General features: G+C 44.0%; 1 protein-coding gene across 1 annotated transcript in view; it reads right to left on the bottom strand.

Moving 5' to 3' along the window:
- The window catches only part of UNC5A (unc-5 netrin receptor A), a 110,151-nt gene that overhangs the window by 2,647 nt on the left and 82,783 nt on the right, over positions 1-24,721 (bottom strand). The window contains exons 2-14 of the mRNA XM_015820535.1: positions 17,697-17,918; positions 17,296-17,439; positions 16,942-17,045; positions 16,017-16,197; positions 15,150-15,317; positions 14,233-14,397; positions 8,586-8,774; positions 6,177-6,476; positions 5,700-5,787; positions 4,167-4,335; positions 2,691-2,924; positions 1,130-1,279; positions 370-534 (exon numbers count right to left, since the gene is read on the bottom strand). Of these exons, the coding sequence (XP_015676021.1) occupies positions 370-534; positions 1,130-1,279; positions 2,691-2,924; positions 4,167-4,335; positions 5,700-5,787; positions 6,177-6,476; positions 8,586-8,774; positions 14,233-14,397; positions 15,150-15,317; positions 16,017-16,197; positions 16,942-17,045; positions 17,296-17,439; positions 17,697-17,918 (2,279 nt within the window). The remainder of the gene's footprint in view (positions 1-369; positions 535-1,129; positions 1,280-2,690; positions 2,925-4,166; positions 4,336-5,699; positions 5,788-6,176; positions 6,477-8,585; positions 8,775-14,232; positions 14,398-15,149; positions 15,318-16,016; positions 16,198-16,941; positions 17,046-17,295; positions 17,440-17,696; positions 17,919-24,721) is intronic.

Below are 24,721 nucleotides of genomic sequence, written 5' to 3'. Positions count from 1 at the left end.
GTTTCTTCTTAAAAACTTCCAGTGTTGGAGCATTCACCGCTTCTGGAGGCAGGTTGTTCCACTGGTTAATTGTTCTAACTGTCAGGAAGTTTCTCCTTAGTTCTAGGTTGCTTCTCTCTTTGATTAGTTGAAGAAGCTGAAAAAGCTTCTTGGATGAGAAACAAAACATCTTCGAAGAGAAAAAAGTCCAATTGCCTCATGAAAAAGCACCTTTGGGACATTCAAAAGGTAGGTAATAGGTACTTGGTAAAATACCTGCTGAGCTCCACTGTGTGGTTAACAGGGCTCATCCAGTCTAATCCCTCCTCTGCCAGCATAGGAGACCCAGCCAAGAAGTTAACAGAAGTTCTCACAGTCTCTTGCCCTTACCCTGGCAATGTTGAAGTCAATATTGAAGCTCTGCCCGTCACCCTCCACCTGCCAGATCCAAATTTTGCATGCCAATTGGCATGTGTTGGTGCTGAGTCGCTCCAGTGTGAAGGTACAGTGTAGGTAGGGCTGCAGCCCACTCCAAAGATGGTAGAAGGGAATTTCCTGCAAGGGAAAAGGCCAGATGCAAATTACAAGATGTTTGCCTAACTCTAAAGGATTTTGAAAAGGCTTCTTGGCTGAAGTTACAAGCAAGTGCCAACAGCTTCAGACGAAACCAAGTACAGGTTGGTACCAAGTAGCAGATGCATAACTGCTGTCAGTTCCCAAATTGACTAATAACTGGATTTTTCAGCAACCTGGATTCAAAGGGGAAAGGTGATTTGGAACATACAGTATGTATGCATTCACGTTGCATTTCTAAACAATTGTTTGGAGAAGCTGTATCGAATCCAGGAAACTACAGGGCTGACTTAAGGAGGCAGTAACAAGTATGATGTGTGTTGCCCATATATTCCAAATTGCTTTTTAAACCACTGAAAAAGAGAACAATCAGATTTTCTTGGCTTGAGAAGAGAACAATCAGATTTTCTTGGCTTGGTATTCCTGTGCTATACATAGGTTGGTAGTTACAACTCTGTTCACATTTTGTAAAGAATATGGACATCAAAGGGCAAGAGTAACTCTAGCAGTTTGAGACGAAGAATCCGTATTGTCTTGCCTTGGATAAAAATAACCCCAGGAGCAGTAGAAACCTTGCCTGGTAGCTGACTAGAAGCTTGCTCTTCCACAGTGAGCTGGGCACATCATGGATGGAGAGACGCAGATTGTGATAACTGTCCTTGAAGTGCAAGATTCGCGGTGCACCGATCAGCTGTCCACCCATTTGCTTCTCTATTTGCACTACTTCCTGTAATGGTATGAACACACGGGACATGCTTAAGTGAGGGGGATTAAAGAAGCAAATACGGTCCTAGGGTTATTAAGCTACAGTTCAGGTCACAAGAATATAAAAATAGTGGTGGTAGTGGTGGTGGTAGTGAAAAAAGTGTGTACACATGTGGGTTTGTGCGTGTGTGATGGCATTCCATGCATGTCTAAATGAGCAGGAATTAAACTAGTTGTAGATATTATGTGTGACTCTCAAAGCTGAAAGTTTTGCCCGCTTGACTGAAGAGATGCTAAACCTGACTCTTCAAAGATGTATCATGACCCTAGAATCTTTGCATTTTGGAGTTTATTATGCATAAAATTTATAGACTGGCCAATGACTCAAGTGACTTACAATTAAAAAAACACCCACAAAACACTAAGAGAGTCAAATTAGTCCCAGAAACATTATATAACCCAAGAAAAACCTTTGTTCTGCCTTTGGGCCTCGGTTAAATAGCCAAGTTGTTTTCTAGATTTCTTAAAAAGTACATTCTTAATGGGACAGTAAGTGGAAACTACTAAATACGGGGAACAACTTTATTAATACAATCAATTTTCATTAAATATAAATTTAAAACAAATTACATGCTTTCCTAACCCTATCTCCTTTCTGGAGTCTGCTCTCTCTTCATTGGATATTGACGTGGTGGCTAGCCATCCATCCATTAGGGATGTTTTAATCTGGATTCTTGCACTGATCATAGGGTTGGACTGGATGAGCTAGAAGGTCACTTCCAGCTCTGTTATGTTGTGGAGTTCAGTAGCTTGAATCTAAACCATGGGGATTCTGCATTGTGGAAACAAAATTCCTGAATTGAAAATATTAGCATACTAGAAGAAGATATTAGGGTTATTATGGGAAGGCTGAACAGTTGCATAGGGAGAAATTAGGCTTCCTGTGAGAAAAGTGTGGATAATGAACAATTCCCCTTTGTAAGAGGCTTCACTACATATTCTGCCTCTACCATCAAGGTCAGCCAGTTGCCTGGATTAGCCAGTCTTCTCACTGAAAAAAGCTTTGGTGTGTGTGCTACATGTACACCAAAACAACCACTACTAAGGGAAGCAAAAGGCACAGTCATTCAACTACTTAAAAAGTGTGGCACCATCATGCTTTGCTGCATTGTTGCAAAGGGGCTCTCTGCCCACTGATGAAATGGAGTACTCCACTGAAGATCTGCAGAGCCTTAATCCTGCAGTTAAGCTAGGGATTGTCTTATTAAAGTTGTGCTCTGGCTACGTGATCAAAAGTAGTGAAACTCCTCAAGTACAAATAAACAAAGAATGAGTCCTTGAAAATAGTAAAAAAAATTGTACTCCAACTTGTGTGAGGTTTATGGAAGAAGGCTTCAAGAGACTACACATGGAAGGGTTTCCTGATGGAGTACCTTAAGTGCATCACGGGTGTCACTGAGGCAATATACACGGACATCATATTCCAGCCCAGTACAAGTTGTCGGTGCAAAGAGAACCAGTTTCAGGCGCTTTGAAGCAGCCATGCTGAGTGATTCTCCCACCAACGCAAAGCGGCCCAATTGCTCAGTGAAGATGTAGCAAGCTTGGGGTTCCAACTGGCAATGGAACAGTTCAGAAGATCCTGGGTCTCCCAACTGCAGTACGTCCTAAGAAGGTGGAAAAGGAAGAAAATCGCCACATCAGAAAAAGAGAAATGGCAAAAGAGCGGAACATTCACATGGATATCAGAGAGAAGGAGAGAGATTAGGGCAAATTCAGAAACAGTAGAAGAGGGTGCCTAATGAACATGTGACAAAGAATGGCAGGTTGACATAAGACCTGGGACAGGTGGGGGTCACAACAGTGCTTCACTGGTCTATCTAGTAAGAACTGCAATTTAAACCTGAGTGGAACAGGTTTTTTTAGCAGCATCCACACTGTTTGCATTACATTCAGTTGCTCTAAGGACCCAGGTTGCATTCAAACCCTCACTGCAGGACATATACTAGAACTGCCTCCTCTCAGAAGCCTGTGAGATTCTCTCTTGGGATCACACAACCCATTAGATTCAATCGGAAGTGCAACAGGGCTAGGTATACTCTGCAAAGAAGCAATGCCAAACAGTGGAGCACATGAGGCAAAATTTAGGTTTCGTTTTTTAAAAACAAAAAACAAAACAAGGCAAAGACCTAGCTTTAGGAATGCAAAAAATAGTCTTAAAATGATATCCAAGGAAACCAGATAAATGATTGATTCATGGTATTTTGGGGGGAGGGAGGGGGATGTCAGTGCTATTCTTGGTTGTTTACTGAATTTATTTGGATTAGTTCTGAGTATCTCATCACTGGTGTTATCTGGGAGAAGAATAATCATACATGCGATGCAAAATGAGAAATCAATGCATAAATAATAACATAGCACTGAAGACAAATCCACTAAGACAAAAATACAAAAAACCCTTTTGTAGCAAAACAAGCCAATTATATAAAAACAGTGATTAAATAATTAATATCCATTTGAGGATATTTTGACATTAAATTAAGAAACTTAGAAGAAAAAAAGGACTTCACCTGGTGCGAAAATATATTAATACAGAAACCAAGCAGCTTTTCCAGGGAGAATTCTGAGCGGCCATTATCAAGAAGGCCCTTACTGTTGGGGCTGCGTTGCAGAGTAAGGGGACCCTTGGATCTTAACATTAGATGATCTTAGGCCCCAGGTGCTAGGAACTAAGTAGAAACAATATATGTTTTGCAAAACAAAACGAGACGGGCTGCTTGATTTCAACATATTTTATAGGTTGCTAAATGTAGTGTATTTGTCATGACATTCATCTGTTTTGCATAAAATAGTCCTAGTGTTGCAACAACCCGTGAGTTGCTCAACATGCACTCCAGGCTAGGCCTCACCTCCCATGTGCCCTCACAGGACTGCTTCTTGAGGCGCAGGTTCCAGGTCTCAGGGTTTGGCTCCACACAGTGATCTATGGCTAGGATAACAGGTCTGGTGAGCAGCACCCCCGGAGGGCCACAACTAACAATGGGGCTCAGTAAAGTCTGGCAGCCTGCCAGCGGAAGCCTTGGCAAGAGAGAGAAGCATCAGTAATACAGAGAAGGGGCTTAAGAACTCCCCCACTTCCATGCTCCAGTCAGCACCATCAGCTACTTTCTCTTGACCATAATCCCAGTTGAAACAGAAAAGAAACAGGATCTGCCACCCCATTAATTCAGGAGGGGACATACAGCAGGAAGAAATAGAATGGGGTTAATATCAGCAAGTATTATGACAATAATATACCCAGAGATTGATTCTTTGGTTTTAGAGATTAGGAGTTATCAAGAAGTGCATCAAAGATAAGCATGAATACAATAATCCTGGCAACAGCAGAACTGTCCCGGTTATGGCAAGGGATTATCACTGGGGAATTTCTGCCAAGAAGAAACCCCACAAGAGTTTTGGCAATAGAGCAACAAATGGCACTGTTGAGCATCTTTTTTCTAGCAGAAACATGAAAGAAAAAAAGGGACATGACTAGTAGTTAAGCTCTGGTAGCCAGTTATTCAACTTTGGGCAGCCTGCAGGATGCTTTCTGCTGGCAGCTCCACAAGTTTTTTTTAACAAGGGCGATTATCCTGAATGCTTGAGGGCAGGCCCAATTTAGACATCCCCATCAAATCTATTGTCTCTGCCCTTAGACAGCACCAAGGGGATTCTGGGAAGTAAACATGCTCACATGGCAGCTGGCTACCTATGCTTGACGCAGCCCTGAGCAATGGGAACAAGGAAGAATGAGTTGCAAAGAGCCAGGAGATAAACATTAAAGAGAAGAATATTTTTAAACTATCATGGACACCGCAACATAAATACCTCTACAAATGGCTCAGGGATCCTAATAAAGGTTGTATCATCTTTATCATATTATCTTCCCCTATGAGCTTGATGGGGGGAAACGTTTCCACTCCTTTCAATGAAAACTATTTTCATGCTATCTTCAAGACTTCGTCTGGCCCTATGAACTCGTAACTGAATTTGCTGTTTATTTTACATCAGTGTTTATTTCAGGCCATATAACGGTATGCTTGAGAACACCAACAATACAAAGGGTTGAGATTACCATTAAAGGAGACAGTGTTGTCTATATATACCGCAGTACCCACTACATCAGCTGACAAATCCTGTCCATCTGCAGGGCTACAGATTAGCAAGACTCTGGCATATATCAGTTGGCACACAGGTACCCACAATGGCCTTTGAATGTCATAGGGGTGTATACCTTGTTTCAAATTAGAGGACACAAAGTGCATAGGCTTGTCAGGGTTCCCAATGAAGTTTTATGAAAATGGAGACATAGGAGCACATTGTGGGTATGATAAATTACAGGTAAGTATAGCTAAGTTAGCATCCCAGGATTCCTAGGTTTTTCCAGGAAATGAGATATGTACCTCACGTCCTCCTGCTTGTGCAGAGTTAGGTAGATTTCATAGATTTTCCCCCGTGGGATGGCATCGGGTGGGATGAGCAAGCTGACACCTAAAAGACAAGAGACGAGATGGCTCAAGGGGTATAGCCCACTGCTTGCAGGCAAGCTGCCTTCCAATTTCACAGGCAAGCTGATACTGAAGAATGAGTTTTGGTCAAAGGCTGCTTAGCTAAAAGAGGCAGAGAAGAGGAAATGAGCAAACCCCTCTTTATAAGAAATCCCAGGGGGAAGCAATGTATCTTTGTCTGTTGAGTTTATCTATGGAAGTATTTCTTTTCCCATGTAGGAATCCAGCCTAGAAAGAAAAACTCTTTCCCTTGGATGCATGTGCTTAAGTAATGATCCAGAAGAGAATCAGAGCATCAGAAAGCTTTGTTGCTCCACTGTAGCCACCCTCCGTATTGTCAGCCCTATTATTTTCCCTACTTGTCAACCTCACCTGTGTTGGGTATCATTAAACGTCCACCCAAGAAGTTGAATGTTCCATACGCCATGTTGGCAGCACCCCTGGGTAAAGAGCGGAAGAAATTCTGGGTAGAGAATCGTGAGACAAAGTCTACTGGATCAGCACTGGGAGAGCTGTGGTGAAGAGTGTGGCGTCCACTGCCCAGGGGGCTAAGCAGGTGCCCATTGCCAATCTGGAACTTGCCAGGCCCATCCTGGCGTGGACACAGTGAGCCTTGGTAGGTCATGGTAGTGGTGCTCAGATCAGGCTGGATTGTCAATAGGTGGGAATTATCTGTGTGAGAGAAAAATGGAGATGATAATGGGATCAGTTGGGGTGATAAAGACACACATCTTGTTTCAAAACATTAAAAAAATCTTCCTTGGCAGCAAGGAAAACTTAGCTCATTCTTAATATTGCAGAAAGCTAGATTACTTTATAGATGCAAATGCAGATATTTTGAGTCACCTCAGGTATGTAGCAGCCTAATCACAAAACATTATCTCATCACACAGTATTGCATAAAATACATTAACCAGCAGGGGTAACAGACTGTTGCAATGACCCGAGAAACAAAGATCTCTGTTCAGACCATCATTTTCTGCATTAATAAGGTTATGCATTTTATTTCCCAAAGACAGCTTTTTAAAGATGCAATGTAATCTCCTTTTTTTAGACTCAGAGTTTTGGGTTAATAGAGCTTACAGAAACCATCTGTGCAGTCCAAATGTAGATCAACAGAGTACACGTGTCATTTTAATATCTTGTCACTTATCAGACTGTAAAAAGGAATGTTTCTAAGAGCATGAGTCTCACAGTATGGGATGATGTTGTAATAAAGGGATGCTTTCTTGACCCGCAACTAAACTGTCTGTATGTGTGAATGTATGTGCATTCTATGGCTTGGTTCCAAAAGGTCAAATATTTGTCTTGATGGATATGTGTGTGTGGCATTTTGTATAGAGGACTCTTTGAATAAATCTCAAGAGCAAAACAGTATCACAAATAAACATTTGATTATATTCATTAGATTCCTTCCCTATGGTTTAGTCTGGCATTCACAAAGGAGGGTATTTGACTAATCAGCATAACTGGGATATACCAGAAAGAGTCTTACACATATCATTTCTGCAAGTACTTCACACCAGAAGTAAATGTTTCTTACCTAATGGAAAATTTGCTTTCCTAAACTTGTTCTGAAAGACTGGAGTATCACCTAGCGTGAGGTTTGGGTGGTGAGCAACCAGAAATATGTTCTTGTAGTTTTGCACAGTTGCCCTCTTTAGAGAAACTCTTAGAGACAACAGGAAACAACCACATCTGTCTTCCCCAGACTAGCACCCCTTAGCAGCAAGATAATGGCATCTGCAAAAGCTACACCTAAGACTTTGGAAGACTGTAGACAAGGCATGGCTGCCCGTCCATGATAAAGGCTCCTGACAGGTCAATTTCTGAAGTCTTGGTAGTGTCTCTCCTTGGTAGTTCTGGCTTCCAGCTGGCAAGAATTAGGATAACAAACATTCAAGAGTAGAATAAAATGGGGTTTTTTTCACCTGAAAGCCGCACTTCCATCTGGGTTGTATAAGGAACCATGCCAAAAAAGTTGGAAAATTTGGTGGGGAAAAAAAAAAGTTTAAATGGGTAGGCCAAATCAAACTCATCCCCTTTCCCTTTCTCCTTTCCCTCTCAGATGTTAGGAATGCAGTTTGGATTTATTAAAAACTATTTGCATCATGAATGTTCATAAGCCGCCTAAAGTCACTTCGGTGAGATTGGTGGCGTGCAGGTTTAGTAAACAAATAAATGAAAAGGTTTCAAAGCTGAGAACCTGCATCCCAGCCTTGAAGCTCCTTAAACCATGCTGTTTTAGGCTTAGCTTTTGTTTTAGTTGATTGCAATAGGATACACATGAAGGATGCGGTGCACCATGCTGAAATTTAACTTATGTAAAGCTTTTCACTTAAGCTATTGGAAGACTTTTTTCAAATCTAATTGCTATAGTTAGGATGAAGAGAAAGGTCAGGTGAGCAAAGTCCACTTGTAGGCCAGCAATCCTTTACCTTCTACAATTTATATCTCATCCGCAAAGCAGCTGTTGCTGTATTTATCCTGCATGTTTCTCCACTGCTCATGTTCCTCTTCTACTGATAGAATAAAAGTTTAAAATTTTCAGAGGCATGTTCAGAGGCATTGTTGTTACATCCTTCCTTACTCCTACAGAAAGATGAATGAAAGAAAAACCACCTCTCTAATAAAACCTGGCAAATTTACAGAAGATTTGAATGTGGTTCCAAAATGACTGCTTGCCCAAGTGGTACCACTTATCCACATACCTGAGCCCCAAAGGATTAGTATCTACCATATAACACTTAAAGAATGTGCCAAGAGCAGAGAGATACTCACCTGCTTTGGTGGGCTTGATGCCAACTGGCTGGAAGCCAGCAGTGAGAATAGAAGAGTCAGCTACATCTGAATCCAACCCTTCCTTCTTCCGGCAGTAGACAAGGGTTACCACTAGAAGCAGCAATACCAAGCAGACGGCTACAGCAATCAAGCCAACATACAGGGCCACATCCTCAGAGCCACCAGTTTCTAGAAAGGAGAAGGGATGCACACTGAATCCAATGCCAAGCTCCAGTATGCAGTAGGAAATAACCTTGTTTGCTCTACAAGCATGAACCTAAGACTCACTGACATAATGTGCAAGATCTGTTATCCATGTAGTCTGTGAGGGAATGGAATTTTTAGGGAAGAGATCTGGATTGGGATGCATTGCTTCTCATTGGGCTGATCATAAATGGCCCATCAAGGATTTTGCGCCCGTACTCTGTTTTTCAGAAGAAATTTCTGGTTGACCACTTCCTTGCAGCCATAGGTCTATTCTCATACAGAGAGCATTTTGGAGAGAAAAAGGTAAAAGAATAAGAGAACTCCAGGACCCAGAAACTTAATTTCAGTTTTCAGCTTAGAAACGTAGGACAAAATTTTCAGGAAAGCTCTTAGAGAAATTCAGATGGAAGCTGCAAAACCAGCAGTACGTTTTAGGAGTGTCTGTAATGGTCAGCTTTCATAGTAGCTAAAATAATGCTACCAACACAGAAGGTGGGAGAAGAGATTCCCCTAAGAAATGTATTATCAACATATTTAACACATAACCCTATTTAATTATGTAGCCTTCCCTAACATGATTCTTTTCAGATGTGCTGCATTTCAAACTTAGCTTGTTTGGGGAAATGTTGACAGTGAAACCTACCATATCTGAAGGGCACTAGTGGCTGATTTACAATAGTAACCAATGTTAGCCAGGAATCTGTGTCTCTCTCAAACAGAATGCTGGACTGGGATGTGAAGGAGGGAAGGCTCCTGCTTCCCTGCTCTCCCCACACTGCTCCTTCTGAAAAGCTTTAGCGGTATTTTTTAAAATAATGTATATGTAGGTTCTTATTCTCATAGAAACAGATTATATATTAAGGAAAGAACAGAACCACTACACACCAATACCTTCTACCAGCCTCCTTAGGTTGTGTAGGATATCAATATGGGTTACTGAAAGTTCCAATGGGACTAGGAGGGATGCATAACCTCCATTTAGATCCTGCTAAAAATCTGACAGCTTTTCAAGGTAGTCTAGACCAGGGGTCCCCAAGCCCTGGTCCGTGGACCGGTACCGGGTCGCGGCATGCCAGCAACCGGTCCACATAAACAAGCAAAGCCCCATCCATGGGATGCAGGCAGCACACAAAACCACGTACCCTCCGGTCCGTGGAAAAACCTTTCTCCACGGAACCAGTCCCTGGTGCCCAAAAGGTTGGGGACCTCTGGTCTAGACAGGAAACCAAAATCATGAGTATAATACTACCTTTATTGTAAGGTTACAATAAGAGAATCTTGCAAGTCTGAAAACACTTCCCCCCTCCCTGCCTTAACTTTCCATAGAACTAGAGAAGATCCCTTCAAAGATGCTTTTTCCCATCCCATTTGGGACTCAAGACTTAATTTATCAGATCACTGTCTAGTCTGTGACTCCTCGTTTAGTTTCTCAAAGTTACTCTTACAGATCATTACAAGATCATCCACATAAGCAATTAATGCCATCTCCATTCCTGCCCAGAGTTGAAACCTGACTGAAAAGGGTACAGGTAACCATTTCCTCTAAAATGCTCTGTACTTGTACACAGAAGTTAAAAACAGGAAGATAGTTGTCGAGTACAGATAGATCCAGAGAGAACCGCTTAAAGAGAGGGCACACCACGGCCTTTTTCAGGTCCGTTGGCATCATCCTCACCCAAAAGGAAGCACATTTTGGAGCCAACATGACATGCTCTCCCATATGCCATAGGAGGCCACAGATAAGCTGAAGTCACCTGAGACTTAATTAGATATGGTAAGCTATTGTCCCAATCAGTCCATCAGATTTTGCCCATGAAAAGTCAAGACTTCAGCAAATCTGAAAGACTTTATTGAAGAAGTGCTGTGCTATGTAAACTGGTCACAATGGCCAGTACCATACCCTCCAAAAAGAGGTTGTTCATCCTAGATCAAGGGTGTCAAACTCAATTTCATTGAGGGCCGTATCAGCATTATGGTTGCCCGCAAAGGGCCAGTTGCTGTCCCCTTTTTTCCCTCAGCTTGCCCCACAGAAGCCTCTCTTATCCTATCCCCTTCTCTCCCTTAGGCTTGCCCCACCAACATCTCTCCTCTCCTCCCTATCGCCTTCTCTCCCCCCTCTCTCCTCCTCCTTCCTGCCAAAACATCTCCTTTTATACCCTCTCCCCCATGCATTCACTTGCTGCCCGGCTGGCCTTTTCACGCAGCGCTCATCAGCTGGAGCTATGTGCCCCGATTCTGGGGTCCCCACCAAGCCACGGCAGCCCCGCAGCTCCAGCTGACTATTCCCCCAAAGACTGCATGTGGCTGCCGGCCACCCCGAAGGCCACTGGAAGCCCCAATCAGCTGGAGCAGTGCATACCGATCCCGGGGCCTCAGCAGAGCCCCAACAACACATCTCCAGCTGACTCTCTCCAAGGCTTCTCTGACGCTGCTGCCGGTTCACACACACACCCCACCCGCTACATACTCAATCACCTACTACTAGTAGTCTACTTGCAGGCCAGATCTAAACACGTCATGGGCCAGATTTGGCCTGCAGGCCTTGAGTTTGACATGTTTGCCCTAGATGAAGCCATTGATTAATAGCCTATCAATGAAATAAGGCAGGAGAAATTGTAACAATTCACCTCTCTTTTTGCCACAGTAAGGCTGTAACTTGAGCGTCTACCAGTGCTCAGTAAAAATCATTTTTCATCTTCCTCCACTGGGTGCTTCATGTGTACATCTGGCACTTCGTCTCCCAGAGCTCCCTGCTATTCAGGGCCAGCAAACAAAGAAAGCCTGCTCAGAAGCAATCACAACAAGTGCCCAGTTTTCCTCATGATTCTGGAGGCTAACTGCAAACTCAGTGGAACTGCCTGCAAGGTCACAGGGAAAACTCCTGTGTCTGGAACTATTCCAGATCTAAGACACGTTGGGCTAATCAATCTATTCACCCAGCATGGACCCAGATGACGGTGTCTGACATGGCAAAAGGCTCAGAGAGGCAAGCTCTGTATTCAGATCACTACATCACTGCTTCAAGGCAAAAGCAAGATTCAGCATGTGGCTGTTTACACATGTCAAGCTGGAGATCTCCTTGGACAAACACAAGGTCTTCCTGTACACTTAAGCTTCACCTGACACAGACCCAAGAGTCTGGAAATTAAAATCACATAGAAGTTAGAGAGACTCCAACACTAGTCCCATGAGAAGGATGAGCAGCTTAGGCAGGGATTCTATCAGGCAGCAGGGCGACCTTTACATAAGCAAGATCGGTGACTTGTCCCTTTGTCCCAATTTATAAATATTCACACAGGGCCATCTCTAAAGTAGAATCCTTGGTCATAAACAAGATATTTTTAAGGATCAGCACTGGCTTGGAGTCTAGATTGGTGGTACCCCTGAACGGTGAGAAAGTTTATCCATGAGGGTCATAATTCTCACTTCATTGAACCAGGTCTGTTGTGGATGAACAAGGTCTTATTGCAAGTAGACTTGATGTTTACCACCAATCTTAACCACCAATCCTATCCTTGAGGTCCAGCTAGGAGGTCACAGGCTCAAAGTGGGAATGAGCAGCAAGTTCTCAATCTCCCTTCTCCTGTAACCATAAACCTGGCAATTCTCATCGTATTACCAGTGATCCATCACATACCTATTCATCAAAAACTATCTCTGCCAATACCTGAAAGAAAAGATCCAGTCATTTCAGCTGTCATCTTCACAGAATCACATAGTCCTAGGCTGCCACAAAATGCAATTTAATCTGCCTATTAATTAGTAATAATTACGACGCTAAAAATACTATTACTTGAAATCACCAAGTATAGCTAGTCATACTGATTATCAAACATCATCCTGGCAAGCCAATTATCTTCAGCTGTCGGTGGAGACATGCCACACCATATCTTAAGCTGGGGATTATTCCTTATAACAGGCGTCACAGCAGAGAATGCCATTAAGGATAGGCAAGTGAAATTGGGTTTTAGAGACACCACATCCACTTCTATGTAGAGTAATTTCTGAGTAAAAGCAGCAAGTCTTTATTGGGGAGAATGGATTAGTTGCTCCTTGCCCTTCCCCACGCCCCCTTTGTTTGGCCATGAAGATGAACCAAATGTTAACTGCACAAGAAAATATGAGTACAGACTGTCCTCTGAAGCATCCACCAAGAGGCAGACAAACAAAAGACTAGAAAATAGGAACTATTCAGGAGTGGGAGAGCAGGAGGCTATATTGTATAAGAAAGGGCAACATTTTTGTGTTACAAAAACAAGCAGATTTGCAAATATCAGTTTATAGTAGTTTAAGAAACAATGTATGGGAAGGAAGGAAGGAAGGAAGGAAGGAAGGAAGGAAGGAAGGAAGGGAGGGAGGGAGGGATGAATTTATGTGATTGAGATTTTTGCCCTGCTATCCTTCTGAATTCCGCCCCCACCCCTACCACCAGCTAGGTCAAACATTCAGGATGAGCTGCCCCAGGAGGGAAGATGAACACTGCTTTCACTTCAGCTGTGAAAACATTAATTTGATATAAAAGGAAGAGAAAAGCCCTAGGAGACCTAGCAAGCTAGTTAGTTAATGAGCCAGGATGGGATCTGTCACTCACTCTCCCTCTCTCTTGTGCATGCACGGAGCTCTCCTGCCTGCAGTCCCAACTGGCTGTTCTCTGGGGTGACACATCAGGCTTCAGGTAAGGAGCTCATCTTTTGGGAGGCAGCTCTGCACCGTCCTCTTGGGAATGAGGGAAGAGGGAGATATGCTGGTGTGGCAGGGATGGGCACAATTAAGGTGGATTCTTACTTCATTTCCCATGGCCACACGACCGTGCTAAACTAGGCAGGAGAGAATCGGTCTGCACAAGGCGATGCGCTGTTTCTTCCTGCGTGAGTGGGTAGGCGGACTAGAGTTGACAGGCTTGGCTGCCCTGATATCTGAATCTGAATGTCCAGCCACTTAGAACAAACCTCGGTGGGAGGCCCCGGTCACCCTTCTGCCTCCCGGAGGGATTTTTCAAAATACAGAACGCTCCCTGCCTCTATCCAAGAGGGCAGTGTTCTGTTTGAAGGCATCCACTAGTCTGACTGTGAGGTTGTGCTGCCTGTTTTTAGAGAAGAGGAAATTGGGCCTGTTAAATTTCCCATGAACAATCTGATGATCTATTAATTTCCCATTAGTAATAAGCATTTGGAGAGTTGGCATACAAATCATCTGATCACAGTCTTCCCAGGTATGACAAGCTGCATTTTACGAGTTTAAACTGTAATAATTACTAAATATGTAAGCATACATATAAATTAGCATATGCGAGTGTTATATGGTCCTACGTCCCCTCTCTGATTATGCATTTCTTTTTCTTGGCAGTATGCAAACTGCTACCCTGCTCACCACATCCTTTACATCTCTAATGACAGCAGTCTTGTCATTCCCAAAGATGAAGAAAGAGGCAAGAACTCACCATGCGTACACAGTTCACTGGTGCAATTGCGGGTTTCCAGTTCAGGCCCCTGGCACTCATCCCCACCATTACGGGGCACCGGATCAGAGCATTCACGGCTGCGCCAATGTGTACAGTCAGCACCACACACCGACCACAAACTCCAGGCTGACCAACCACCAGGTACTGCCAGTTAGAAGGAAGCAGTATAAATACTTACTAACCAAATTCTAACTCAATTATTTTCTTACCCCCCCCCAGTAAACTCTACATCTTCCCCTTGTTCCACCCTATCCCACCACATCCCAGCAGGCATCACTTTAACAATCCATGAGAATGCTCTCGAGCTATATCTCCTTGGCAGAGAAAGGGCCAGGATTGTAAATCTTGGGGCAGCCACAGAAGCTACCCTACTAGGGGGAGAAAAAATTGTGACATGCCTCAGAAGAATTACGAGATAGGAGAGGACAAACACAGACACATGGATGGGTTAAAGGAGACAGGTAGAGCAAATGGGAGGGAAGGGAAAGAAAAGCAAGGCAAGAGCCAAGTGCTTTTGAGCTGTTGCTTCAAAGAGTTGAACGCAGGCACACACAACATCATTCCATATTCACAATCAAAACAACTGGATTTTGAAATAGGGCAATGGGAGAGAGAAAGTATGGTTGAAATAGCGTAGCATAGGCAGAACTGTGTGAACAGGGAGCACCCCACGTCAGGGGATGGTGGTGAAACAGAGAAGAAGTCTAGAACTGTGAGTGAGTAAGATTAGCAGAAGTGGGTGGATCAGCTCAAATGATTACAGGCTTCACATACGTTGGCTTCTTAAGCATTTCTCCACTGTTCTGGGTGGAGGTCTTTGGGTGAGGTCTTTGGAATCTAAGGAGCACAGCAAACTGAACCATGGGAGCAGGCCCATGGTGTGGCAGGGGCAGTACCTGGGCACAGGGTGGCGCAGGAAGTTTTCTGCACATTCTGGCCCTCACAGAAGGCCCCCCCGTTGAGTGGCGCTGGGTTGGTGCAGGTCCGGCTCCGCTTCTGCCAGCCCCGTCCACAGCTGGTGCTGCAGGCTGACCAGTCCGTCCACGTCGACCAGCCTCCATTCACTGGGGGGAAGGGACAGCATCAGCTAGAGCTTGCAACGACTGCCCTAGGAGAGCTGGTAGGGAGAGTGAGCTGCCACCCCCATGGGGAGCAGAGTGCTTTTCAGGCCTAGAGGGGTAGCCAAGCCTTTTTCATTGTCTTGGGGACAAAATTGCTGGCTCCAGAATTCAGGATTCCTCGGTGTATTTGTGTGTATGAACAGTTTGGGGAGAATACACAGGAAAACATGGGGATATGCAAGGAGGCGTCACAAGCAGAGGGGCCAACACTTAAGAGGAACAGGGAAAGGGTCATATTGCTTTCCTCTGTCGTCTTCTGCAACAGCGTAACTTGCTCCTTAGTCGTATTTACAATTCAACCTTCCTTCACCTTGTCTGAGAAGGTACAATCTACGACCCTCATCAGCAGTAGAATTCCTTCCTTCCAAAGCTCGTCTTCACATCCCCAAACCAATTGGGTACCGTGTAACCCAGGGAGAAGCAAGGTCTCAATATTTTGGGCATCATTATCCCCAACCAACAAATATATATATATATATATATCTGAAAGCGTTCCATCCTATTATCATCCATCTTCCCCCTTCATCTGCAAACTGAACAAAATTTGGAGCAGGGTGGGATTCATGCACAGGAGGGATTATATAAACAACACGTGCCCCTTTTTCTCAGGGTCACCCTCCCTATTCCCTGAAGAGGTCCTACCATAGACAATCACAGCGGCAGGTGAGCTACGACGGCGAGCCACTATGTTCTTGGCCACGCAGGTATAGTTGCCTGTGTCAGCTAAACGAGCTTGTTTCACCACCAAGCTATGTTCCAGTGTAATGTAGTAATTGGGGTCCAGGGTTGGGTCCACAAGTTCTTCGTTGCGCAGCCACTCCACCTTGAGAAAACCCAAGAGTCACATGTGGTTCTGATTTGATTTGGGTCAGAAGCCTTAAAATATGGTGTTCCAAAAGAAAACATTTACAAACATTGACCAAGGGAAGGTCAGAGTCAATGCAAGAAAGCTTAAAAAGAGAGAGAAGCTGCAGTATATCAAGCAGCAGATAGGGCAGTAATGGAGAACCTTTTAGAGACTGAATGCCCAAACTGCAACCCAAAACCCACTTATGCATCGTCGAGTGCCGGGTGGGTGTGGCCCATTGGGTGGGCGTGGCTACGGTGGTAACGGCAGACTGGGTGGGACTAAAAAGTTCAATCAATCAATTCCAACTTTGCAAGACCTTTTTTTTCCCCGCGAGAATTTGAAATTGACTGATTGAACCTTTTTTTTGGTTTTTTTGCACACGGCGGTGGAGGCCTAAAGCAAAAAGGTTTTATAAAACCCAGCTGAAGGCCTAGGACTGGGGCGACGGCGCGGGTGCCCACAGAGAGGGCTCTGAGTGCCGCCTCTGGCACCCGTGCCATAGGTTCGCCACCACTGAGGTAGGGAATATGCAAGTAGGATGAACACCAAGAGCCCAGCCTAGATCACTGGCAGGAGCTGCAGATGCCAAGGGCAAAAGGAAAGATATGGCATCCTGTCTGGTGGTCCCCTCCAGCTGCTTGGGATTTATTGCATCAGCTGGATCTTCAATAATTTCCTCCCATTGGCCAAAAATAAGAATGTATGTGCAGTACTCACTTCAGCAGGTGGAATTCCCTCTGGAGGGCGGCAAGGCAGCACAATTCCCTGCTCAATGGAGACTTCTTTGGCCACTGGCTCCTGCTCAAAATTCTTCCTCAAGTCTAGAAAGAAAAAGAACTCAGAGTGGTGTAATGACAATAATACAGACTCCCCATCATGCCAGGCTGCTTCTTTAAGTGGCACAGACTCATCTGGTCCCTGACAATGCCCCTGTTACACCTGTGATCCTTAGTGCACACACAGCACTTGTGCCACGACTATTCCCCACTGGAGCCAAAGAGCCCACTGGCAAACGGATGGAAAACACCAGGAGAACCGAGGTGAAAGACTGCGGGTAGGGAAATCACTCACACGCAATGCGCACAAAGGCCTTCTGGCTTTTGGTGGTGCCGGAAGAACTCCAGGCCACACACTGACACCAGTACTCTTCCAAGCCAAAGATCTTCTCCACCTGCTGCCTTGAGATATCTATCCGGACCTCCATGAGGGGCAGGCCTGCCAAAATACCAAGCAGCAAAGGAATTAGGAAGAAAATTGTAATGGGTTCAGGGGCTCCAAACAAGAGTTAGAGACACATCACAACTCTGCGGAAGTGCAATACATGTGCAGAAAACAAGAGAAGCTGCTAAATTTAACACATGCTGACACCCAACAGATTTCCTTATGTTACTCAGCTCAGCGTTTATGTCCCACCTAACTCCTTCTCCTTCTCCTTGATAGACTGTCCCAATGCTGTCCCTTTCAGCACTCACCAGTGCTCTTATCCTTGCTGCGCTGTATGATGTGGTCACCTTGGTGCACCCATTCACCATTGCATTTGAAGTAAATCTGGGTGGCAGGCAGGGCCTTGCACGTCAATGTCACGGGTTTGTTTTTGACAATATAAACATCCTCAGGTTCTAGCAGGAAGTGGGGGAGCAGGTCAGAGCCAGAGCCAGGCACAGGAATGGGCACCGTGGCACTTTGTTGAGCATCTGTGTTGGATGACAGAAACAAAATAATTAGAAACTGGTTTAGTAGCAATGACATTACAGCAGGTGCTGAAGAATCAGAGTTACATCCTGCACGGAAGGAGTTTGTGGTCTTTGTGGAATTCATTCAAAAGCACTGATGGGCTAGACCAGGGGTAGGCAACCTTGGCTCTTTTATGACTCGTGGACTTCAACTCCCAGAATTCCTGAGCCAGTCATGCTGGCTCAGGTATTTTGGGAGTTGAAGTCCATGAGTCATAATAGAGCCAAGGTTGCCTACCCCTGGGCTAGAATATTGCTTGGTATTCCTCAGTAGAGGACACTAGAGAAGGCTTTGAATACAAAAAAAGGGGATCAGACATAGAGCTCCGTATGTGCTATAGCATTGCATCATCCCTCTATGAAGGCAAAAAAAGGACAGGTATAGGGTGATGCTGATATTTAGTAGTGTGAGTTTCCAAAATTTATTTTAATACTTGAGTTTAGTTTGCAGAGTGCCCTTCTTCTACCAGACCCACCAGCATTGAAAATGAAAGCTCTGTGAAACAAGGTTTTCACCTTTTTCAATATCATCAAAATGACAGCAGCTCTTTAGTGATCTTTGATCAACTGCATGTTGAACTGCTCTGTAAGAAAAATAAAAGCCACTGCAGCAATCGCATGTACAGGCAGTCATCCCGTTGCTGCTAATACAGGTGATCACACTTTTAAAACAGCTTCCCCCTCCACCATATATGCATCCAACTCGAGACAGCAAGCCTCAGTAGAAAGACAGTATCATTTTTCATCACACAGTCAGCCAGATATTCAGAATGGGTTTGGCATTTTTGTCCACCTATTGTGGCCTTCCCAAGGATCTGGGATAGGCAGATGTTGATGTTTGATGATGTTACAGATACCTTATTCCTTTCATCACATATCAACGCTTCTCATTCACTGATATTTACAGTAATTCTTAATGGAAGAAGTAAAAAAAAAAAACCTAAATTCAAAAGAGGTACAAAGCATTTTGAGATACATTAACAAGGTAAACCATATATGATCACTGAACATTACCTGCTTATTATGCATACTAGAGATGGTGTCACAGCTATAATAATTTGTTTATATTTATGGTTCTATTTACTCTCTTGGCACAGAAATGATGGGATATGCTGTCTGTAGATTTCAGTGATTATAACTACTGATATGGATACTTGACAGCAATACTTTCCTAGCAGGAAAGATACTGATGGTATGCTGCTGGTTCAGTTCTGTAAAAATAGATTATGGATACAAGGCTTAGAACAGAAGGCTCCTGAATATGAGTCACCTTTTATCCATCCCATCTCATAGCTGCACTGATGTTCTTATGCGATTATTAGGATTTTCTTCATGGTGTCAATATTGTTGTGATGTATGTGGGGGGGGCGGATTCTGCCTTAGATTCAACTCTTTACTTGTAGAGAATTTAAAGTCCCCCCCCCCCGATAATAGGCTGAAACCAAGCCATAATGTCATTCACACCGATTTGGGCATGATGAGTTACAACCACTGCTCCGGTTATGAGATTCAGCCATCTCACTAAAGATGATCACATTCCTTCCAAATGATATATTTATTAGATAAAAATAGTTATGCTGATTTTGTACTTGCCATAGGCTTTTCTTGGTCTGGAATGCTGGAAACCTATCAAAATAAACTGCATTTTGTAGTCACTGCTGGGCTCTTCAAATCACACAAGAGTCGCTGTGAGTTGAGCAGCCTATAAATTTGATTTATAAAAACTACAAAAACTAATGCAAAATTTCTCGTGCACAGCTAATAAGCAAGTTCACTCAGTTTTGGTGGTTAATCTTCTTATCACTAATAGAGTTAGCTGCTATGATTCAGACTTGTTGATTGCCACTTAAAGTAAAATATTAATTTAGTTTATGTTCCTATATTTACTTAGTTTATTTACCAAAATTTATAGCCACTAATTCTTCCAATTCTACCTGGTTTACAGCACAGGAAATTAAACATCAGTAAAATAATAAAATCCATTCATATGTCCACTAATGAAAAGTACTAATAATTATAAACAAACCAAAATGAGTCTGAATGCTCTATAAAAGTGTTTTCATCATCTTCCAAACATCATCAAAGTAGGTAACCTCTAATCTTGGAGGGGTGGGGGCTGGGGGGAACTGTTCCAGAAACGGGGGACTATACTACAGAGTCAATCCCTGTGACCCAGCCTCCTACCCCTCTTCATTCCCATTCCTTTCAGGCTGAATTTGAACTTCCTCTTCCTACTGGATCAAGTCAGGAAGACCCGTGAAGAAGAAAGTCCACTCCGAAAGGCAAAAAGGGAAGGGTCTTCAAACTTGGCCCTTTTATGACTTGTGGACTTCAACTCTGGCTGAGGAATTCTGGGAGTTGAAGTCCACAAGTCATAAAAGGGCCAAGTTTGAAGACCCCTGCAAAAGGGCCATAGTGGGAAAGAGCATTATAAGTCAGCGGTTCTCAACCTATGGGTCACGACCCCATTTGGGGTCAATCGACCATTTCACGGGGGTCGCCAAGCAAGGCTGTCCGCCATTTTTTCCCCCTTTTCCGGCGGGTGCCTTACCTCCCTTGAGCTGGGCCAGCTGGTGGTCGGCCTGCTCCGTCTCTGCAGCTTGCCAGCTATGCCTCGGCCGGCGCAGGGGGTGGAACCACGCATGTGCGGCGCTCCCGGGCAGGGAAAGTCCTCGACTTACGACCGGTTGGGTAGTCCTCAACTTATGACTGGTTTAGTCCTCGACTTACGACTGGTTGGGGTCGCGGCATTAAAAAGGTTGAGAACCACTGTTGTAAGTAATCACTGACACCTTGAATTGGGTCCAGAAGCCTACCTTCAACCAGGGCAGATCTTGAAGAAGAGGATTTAGTTGTCTAAATAGGGTAATACAGTACAGATCAACAAACAAGCCCTGGCCATTTGAACAGCCCCGTATCAAGCAAATTGCAATAGTCATTTGTCTACCCAGTGAATTCTACTAGGAGCTACTGTTTAGTAGACATATGAGGTTAAACTATTAAATTCTTGGGTCACAGTTCTACATTTTCCTCCCCATGTTTCTGACATTCAGAATACTAATTAGGGAGCGAAACAAAACCACCAGTGGCTCTCCTTTCCCTGCAGCCCCAACCAGCAGGGCCAATAGTGAGGGAAGCCAGAAACTGTGGTTCAGTAATACTGGGAGGTTTGTAGTTCTATCCCGGGGGGCCTAGACTTGCAATGTTTCTCAACCTTGACAATTTTAAGGCATGTGGACTTCAACTCCCAGAATTCCACAGCCAGCATTGCTGGCTGTGGAATTCTGGGAGTTGAAGTCCACATGCCTTAAAATTGTCAAGGTTGAGAAACACTGCTAGAGAATATAATTTCAGATTTTTTTTTTAAAAAAAGTGCAGCATCTACTGACAATGTTTTTAGAGTCAACCCCTGAATTAATGAAAGCGCCAAAACGATAACCTGCCACTTATATTTCAAAACGGTGGCAGCAGCTAGCAGAGAAGAAAATGGATAACAATGACGCTATTCCAGAGATCCAATGTGTGTGATAAAACAGTCGTCTCCCTCTCTTCCTCCCTCCCCCTCCATCAATTACAACTGTGGCCCCATCCTTCAATTTAACCAGAGGTCCAAAATGTCGGGCTAAGTTAGTTTCCCCGGCTCTCGTTGCTGCCATCTCCTGGCCGTCCGGAATTTTACAGTCCACTCAATCCAGAGGGCGGTTTCTCGCCGCTCTTTCTCTTTCCCCGCTCCTTTAGCGGGGCGGTTACCTTTCGGCGCCCCCTTCTACCAGGCTTGCATGGCCCGGACCGGACCGGATGACAAGCGCCCCCGCCCGCCGCCGGGCCTCCGCTGGGGCTAATCCATCACAGCAGGAAATGCTGCACGGCGCGCGCCCAGTGAACCTGCGCCGATCCCTCATGTCTGCATTTAACTGCTAATGAAAAAGAAATGTAGTGTGACCAATAAGGGACATAGCTCACTTCTCCGGGGGGCCTCGTCTCGTCATGCCACGCTGCACTGATCCCGCTCGCTCCCTGCCCCCCCGCTTTCCCGCCTCCTGCTAGGCCCGGCGTCGTCTCTGCAGGTTTCCGCTGCAAGGCGGCATCTGGTGGGCTAAGCTCTGTCCCGTCCGGATTGCCTGGGACGGTGGGGGCGGTCCGAAGGCGAGAGAAAACACAACAACTCTTGGAAAAAAAAATCGCCGAAGACCCTCGGGAAGAGGTTGCTTCGACGCCTAGAGAAGGGGGGGGGATTGGATTTTGACGGCTAAAGCAAGGCGCAATCGCTACCCCTGCAGGGGGCCGAGTGCCAACGGCCCTGCGGCTTCTCGAGCCACAATAGCCGTTTCTCCTGTCAAAAGCCCGCAGCTGGTGCTTCTTGCCGACTTCAGCAGCGGTTGCTACGAGAGCTTCTATCTGCTTTATATTTAAATAACTACACCCACCCACCCCCCTTTGCCGGCATTGCTTCTCCCGTCCGCGGCAGTCGGAAAACTTGACCTAGCAGAGCGCGAGACTCCTGTGTCATCCAGTAAATGTAAATAAATAAATAAAACTTCTTCGGTGGTAATGATATACTGCTGTAGCATGGACGATGCAGTGCAAAACTGCACCAATACTTAAAAGGCCTCTCGGAAGCCCAGCCTTCCTTGCCTCTTGTTCCATCGCTCAAGAGTGAATCGGTTAACTTCTAGGTGGGGCTGTGGCTAATTCAGATTTTATTCCAGAATAAATTAAAGCAGAGCAATCAGAATTCTTTGTTCAGCTGCCTTTCAGAGAAGCCCAAAGTAGAGTTTTTTTGTTTTTTTTAAAAAAGAATAAATAATAAAAGCGATTCATACAACAATCAACAATAACACAATTTAGCAGCAAAGACAACAATTTAGAAATATTCAAAATGCAGCAATTAAAACATAATTTATTTTTAAAAGGCAGTCTTGTCCTGAAATTGCTTGGATGAACAAGCATGTCCTCAAAACTAAACTGGGATGGAGGGTGGTTCATAATTCCGACATTGACATAAAGAACGCCTTAACCCAACTACAGCATTATCAGCCCTATACATTCATTGGCCATAAATGGGGTTTTAGTAGGGTAATATTTAGAACCTTCTATCCAGAAACTCTCAGTTGCTCCCCTTCAATGGGACTGCAGCAATTTCCCACACTGCTATAGAATATTTCTCTAACCATATTTACAAGAGTGATAGTGAAGATCTTTCTTCCTGATGCTCATATGACATGTACATTTTTCTCCCTTTGTGGTGATCAGCACTTTTATATAAGGGGAAAGAAATAGAAAGCAGCTAATCTTTTCTTGCAGTACTATATAGCCTTAGTCCCAATCAGATATCTCATAGCAAGATTTGGCCTATAAACATGCTCAGAAGTGATTACAAATGTCCTACCATCATATCTACTTTGGAAAAACCAGGACTACATTCACATTAAGATTCTAAGCATATTGTGTGACCCTGGGCCAGGGCCTCTCCATCAGTCTATCTTATCTTACAGAATTATACTAATTAAAGATTAAAATGAACTGGTCAGTCACCATGAATTTTGGGAAGAAGGGTGAAATAAAAATTTAATAGGCAAAACAAGCACTAATGCTTATGTCATCCCTATTTGTAAATGCCTTATGAAGTTATTCTTTTTTTATCTCAAGTGTGCAAATTAGAAGATGAGGTTTAGAAACAAAGACTTCTTTAAGAACATGCGGACAATCCATATGCAGACAATCCACAGTGGAAAGGGATCCTAAAGCTTCTTTGGGCCTCTCCGATATTGTTCTAGATCTGCAAGCTTAAATGTAAGTAAACAATAGCTCATTCAGTAGTTATAATTGTTGGTTAAAACTTCACCAATGTTGCTGGCTGATTGGTCTGCAGTTAAGAAAGCAAAATTTCTAGCCGAGAAGAATAGGAAATGCAGGAGGAATTAAGTAGCAAGGATGAAGGTTCAGAGGTCATTCCACCATTTGAGGTCACAAAGATTTAAAGATTAGCCAGCATTTAGTAGTCCTGTACTTGCAACCAGGGCTTTTTTTCTCACAGAATGCCCAGAATGGAGTCCCGGCACCTTTTTTGGATGGAACCTTGTAGGGTAGGCAAGGCGGGTTGTATGACGTCTGTGAGTTCCAGCACCTTTTTTTATTTTAGAAAAAATGCACTGCTTGCAACCATTCGTTTAGCAGCTGTTTGAAGTTACAATGGTACTGAAAAAAGTTATTTACAACCTGTCCTTGCACTTATGATTGTTGCAGTATTCTCACAATTGTGTGATTAAAATTTGGGTGCTTACCAACTGGCATGTATTTATGAAGATTGCAATGCCCTGGGGCCATTCGATCACCATTTGCAACCTTCCCAGTGACTTCCAATAAGCAAAATCAGTGGGGGGGGGGGCAGGCCAGATTCATTAATGGCTGCGTGATTCACTTAACAGCTGTGGCAAAAAAAAGGTTGTAAAATAGGGTGTGACTCACTTAACAAAAGCATTGCCTAGCAATGGAAATTTTGGTCCCAATTGTGTTCATAAACTGAGGATGTACAATCTAACCTGCATCAAATGTACAACAATCATCATTTTATTTATTTATTTATTTATTTAATTGCATTTATATCCCGCCCTTCTCCTTGCGGACTCAGGGCGGCTGACAATGATTAAAATACTAACATATACATCTAATTAAAAATTGATTAAAAAGAAATATTTAGATACGTCAAATTTAAAAGTAATTAAAACCCCTTTAAAATCCCTTAGGCCAGTCCCGCGAGCTGG

The sequence above is a fragment of the Protobothrops mucrosquamatus genome, unplaced genomic scaffold (assembly GCF_001527695.2).
Source record: "Protobothrops mucrosquamatus isolate PMUCROS unplaced genomic scaffold, P.Mucros_1.0 scaffold1141, whole genome shotgun sequence".
Classification (NCBI taxonomy): Eukaryota; Metazoa; Chordata; class Lepidosauria; order Squamata; family Viperidae; genus Protobothrops; species Protobothrops mucrosquamatus.
This window is presented reverse-complemented; position numbering and strand designations above follow the sequence as displayed.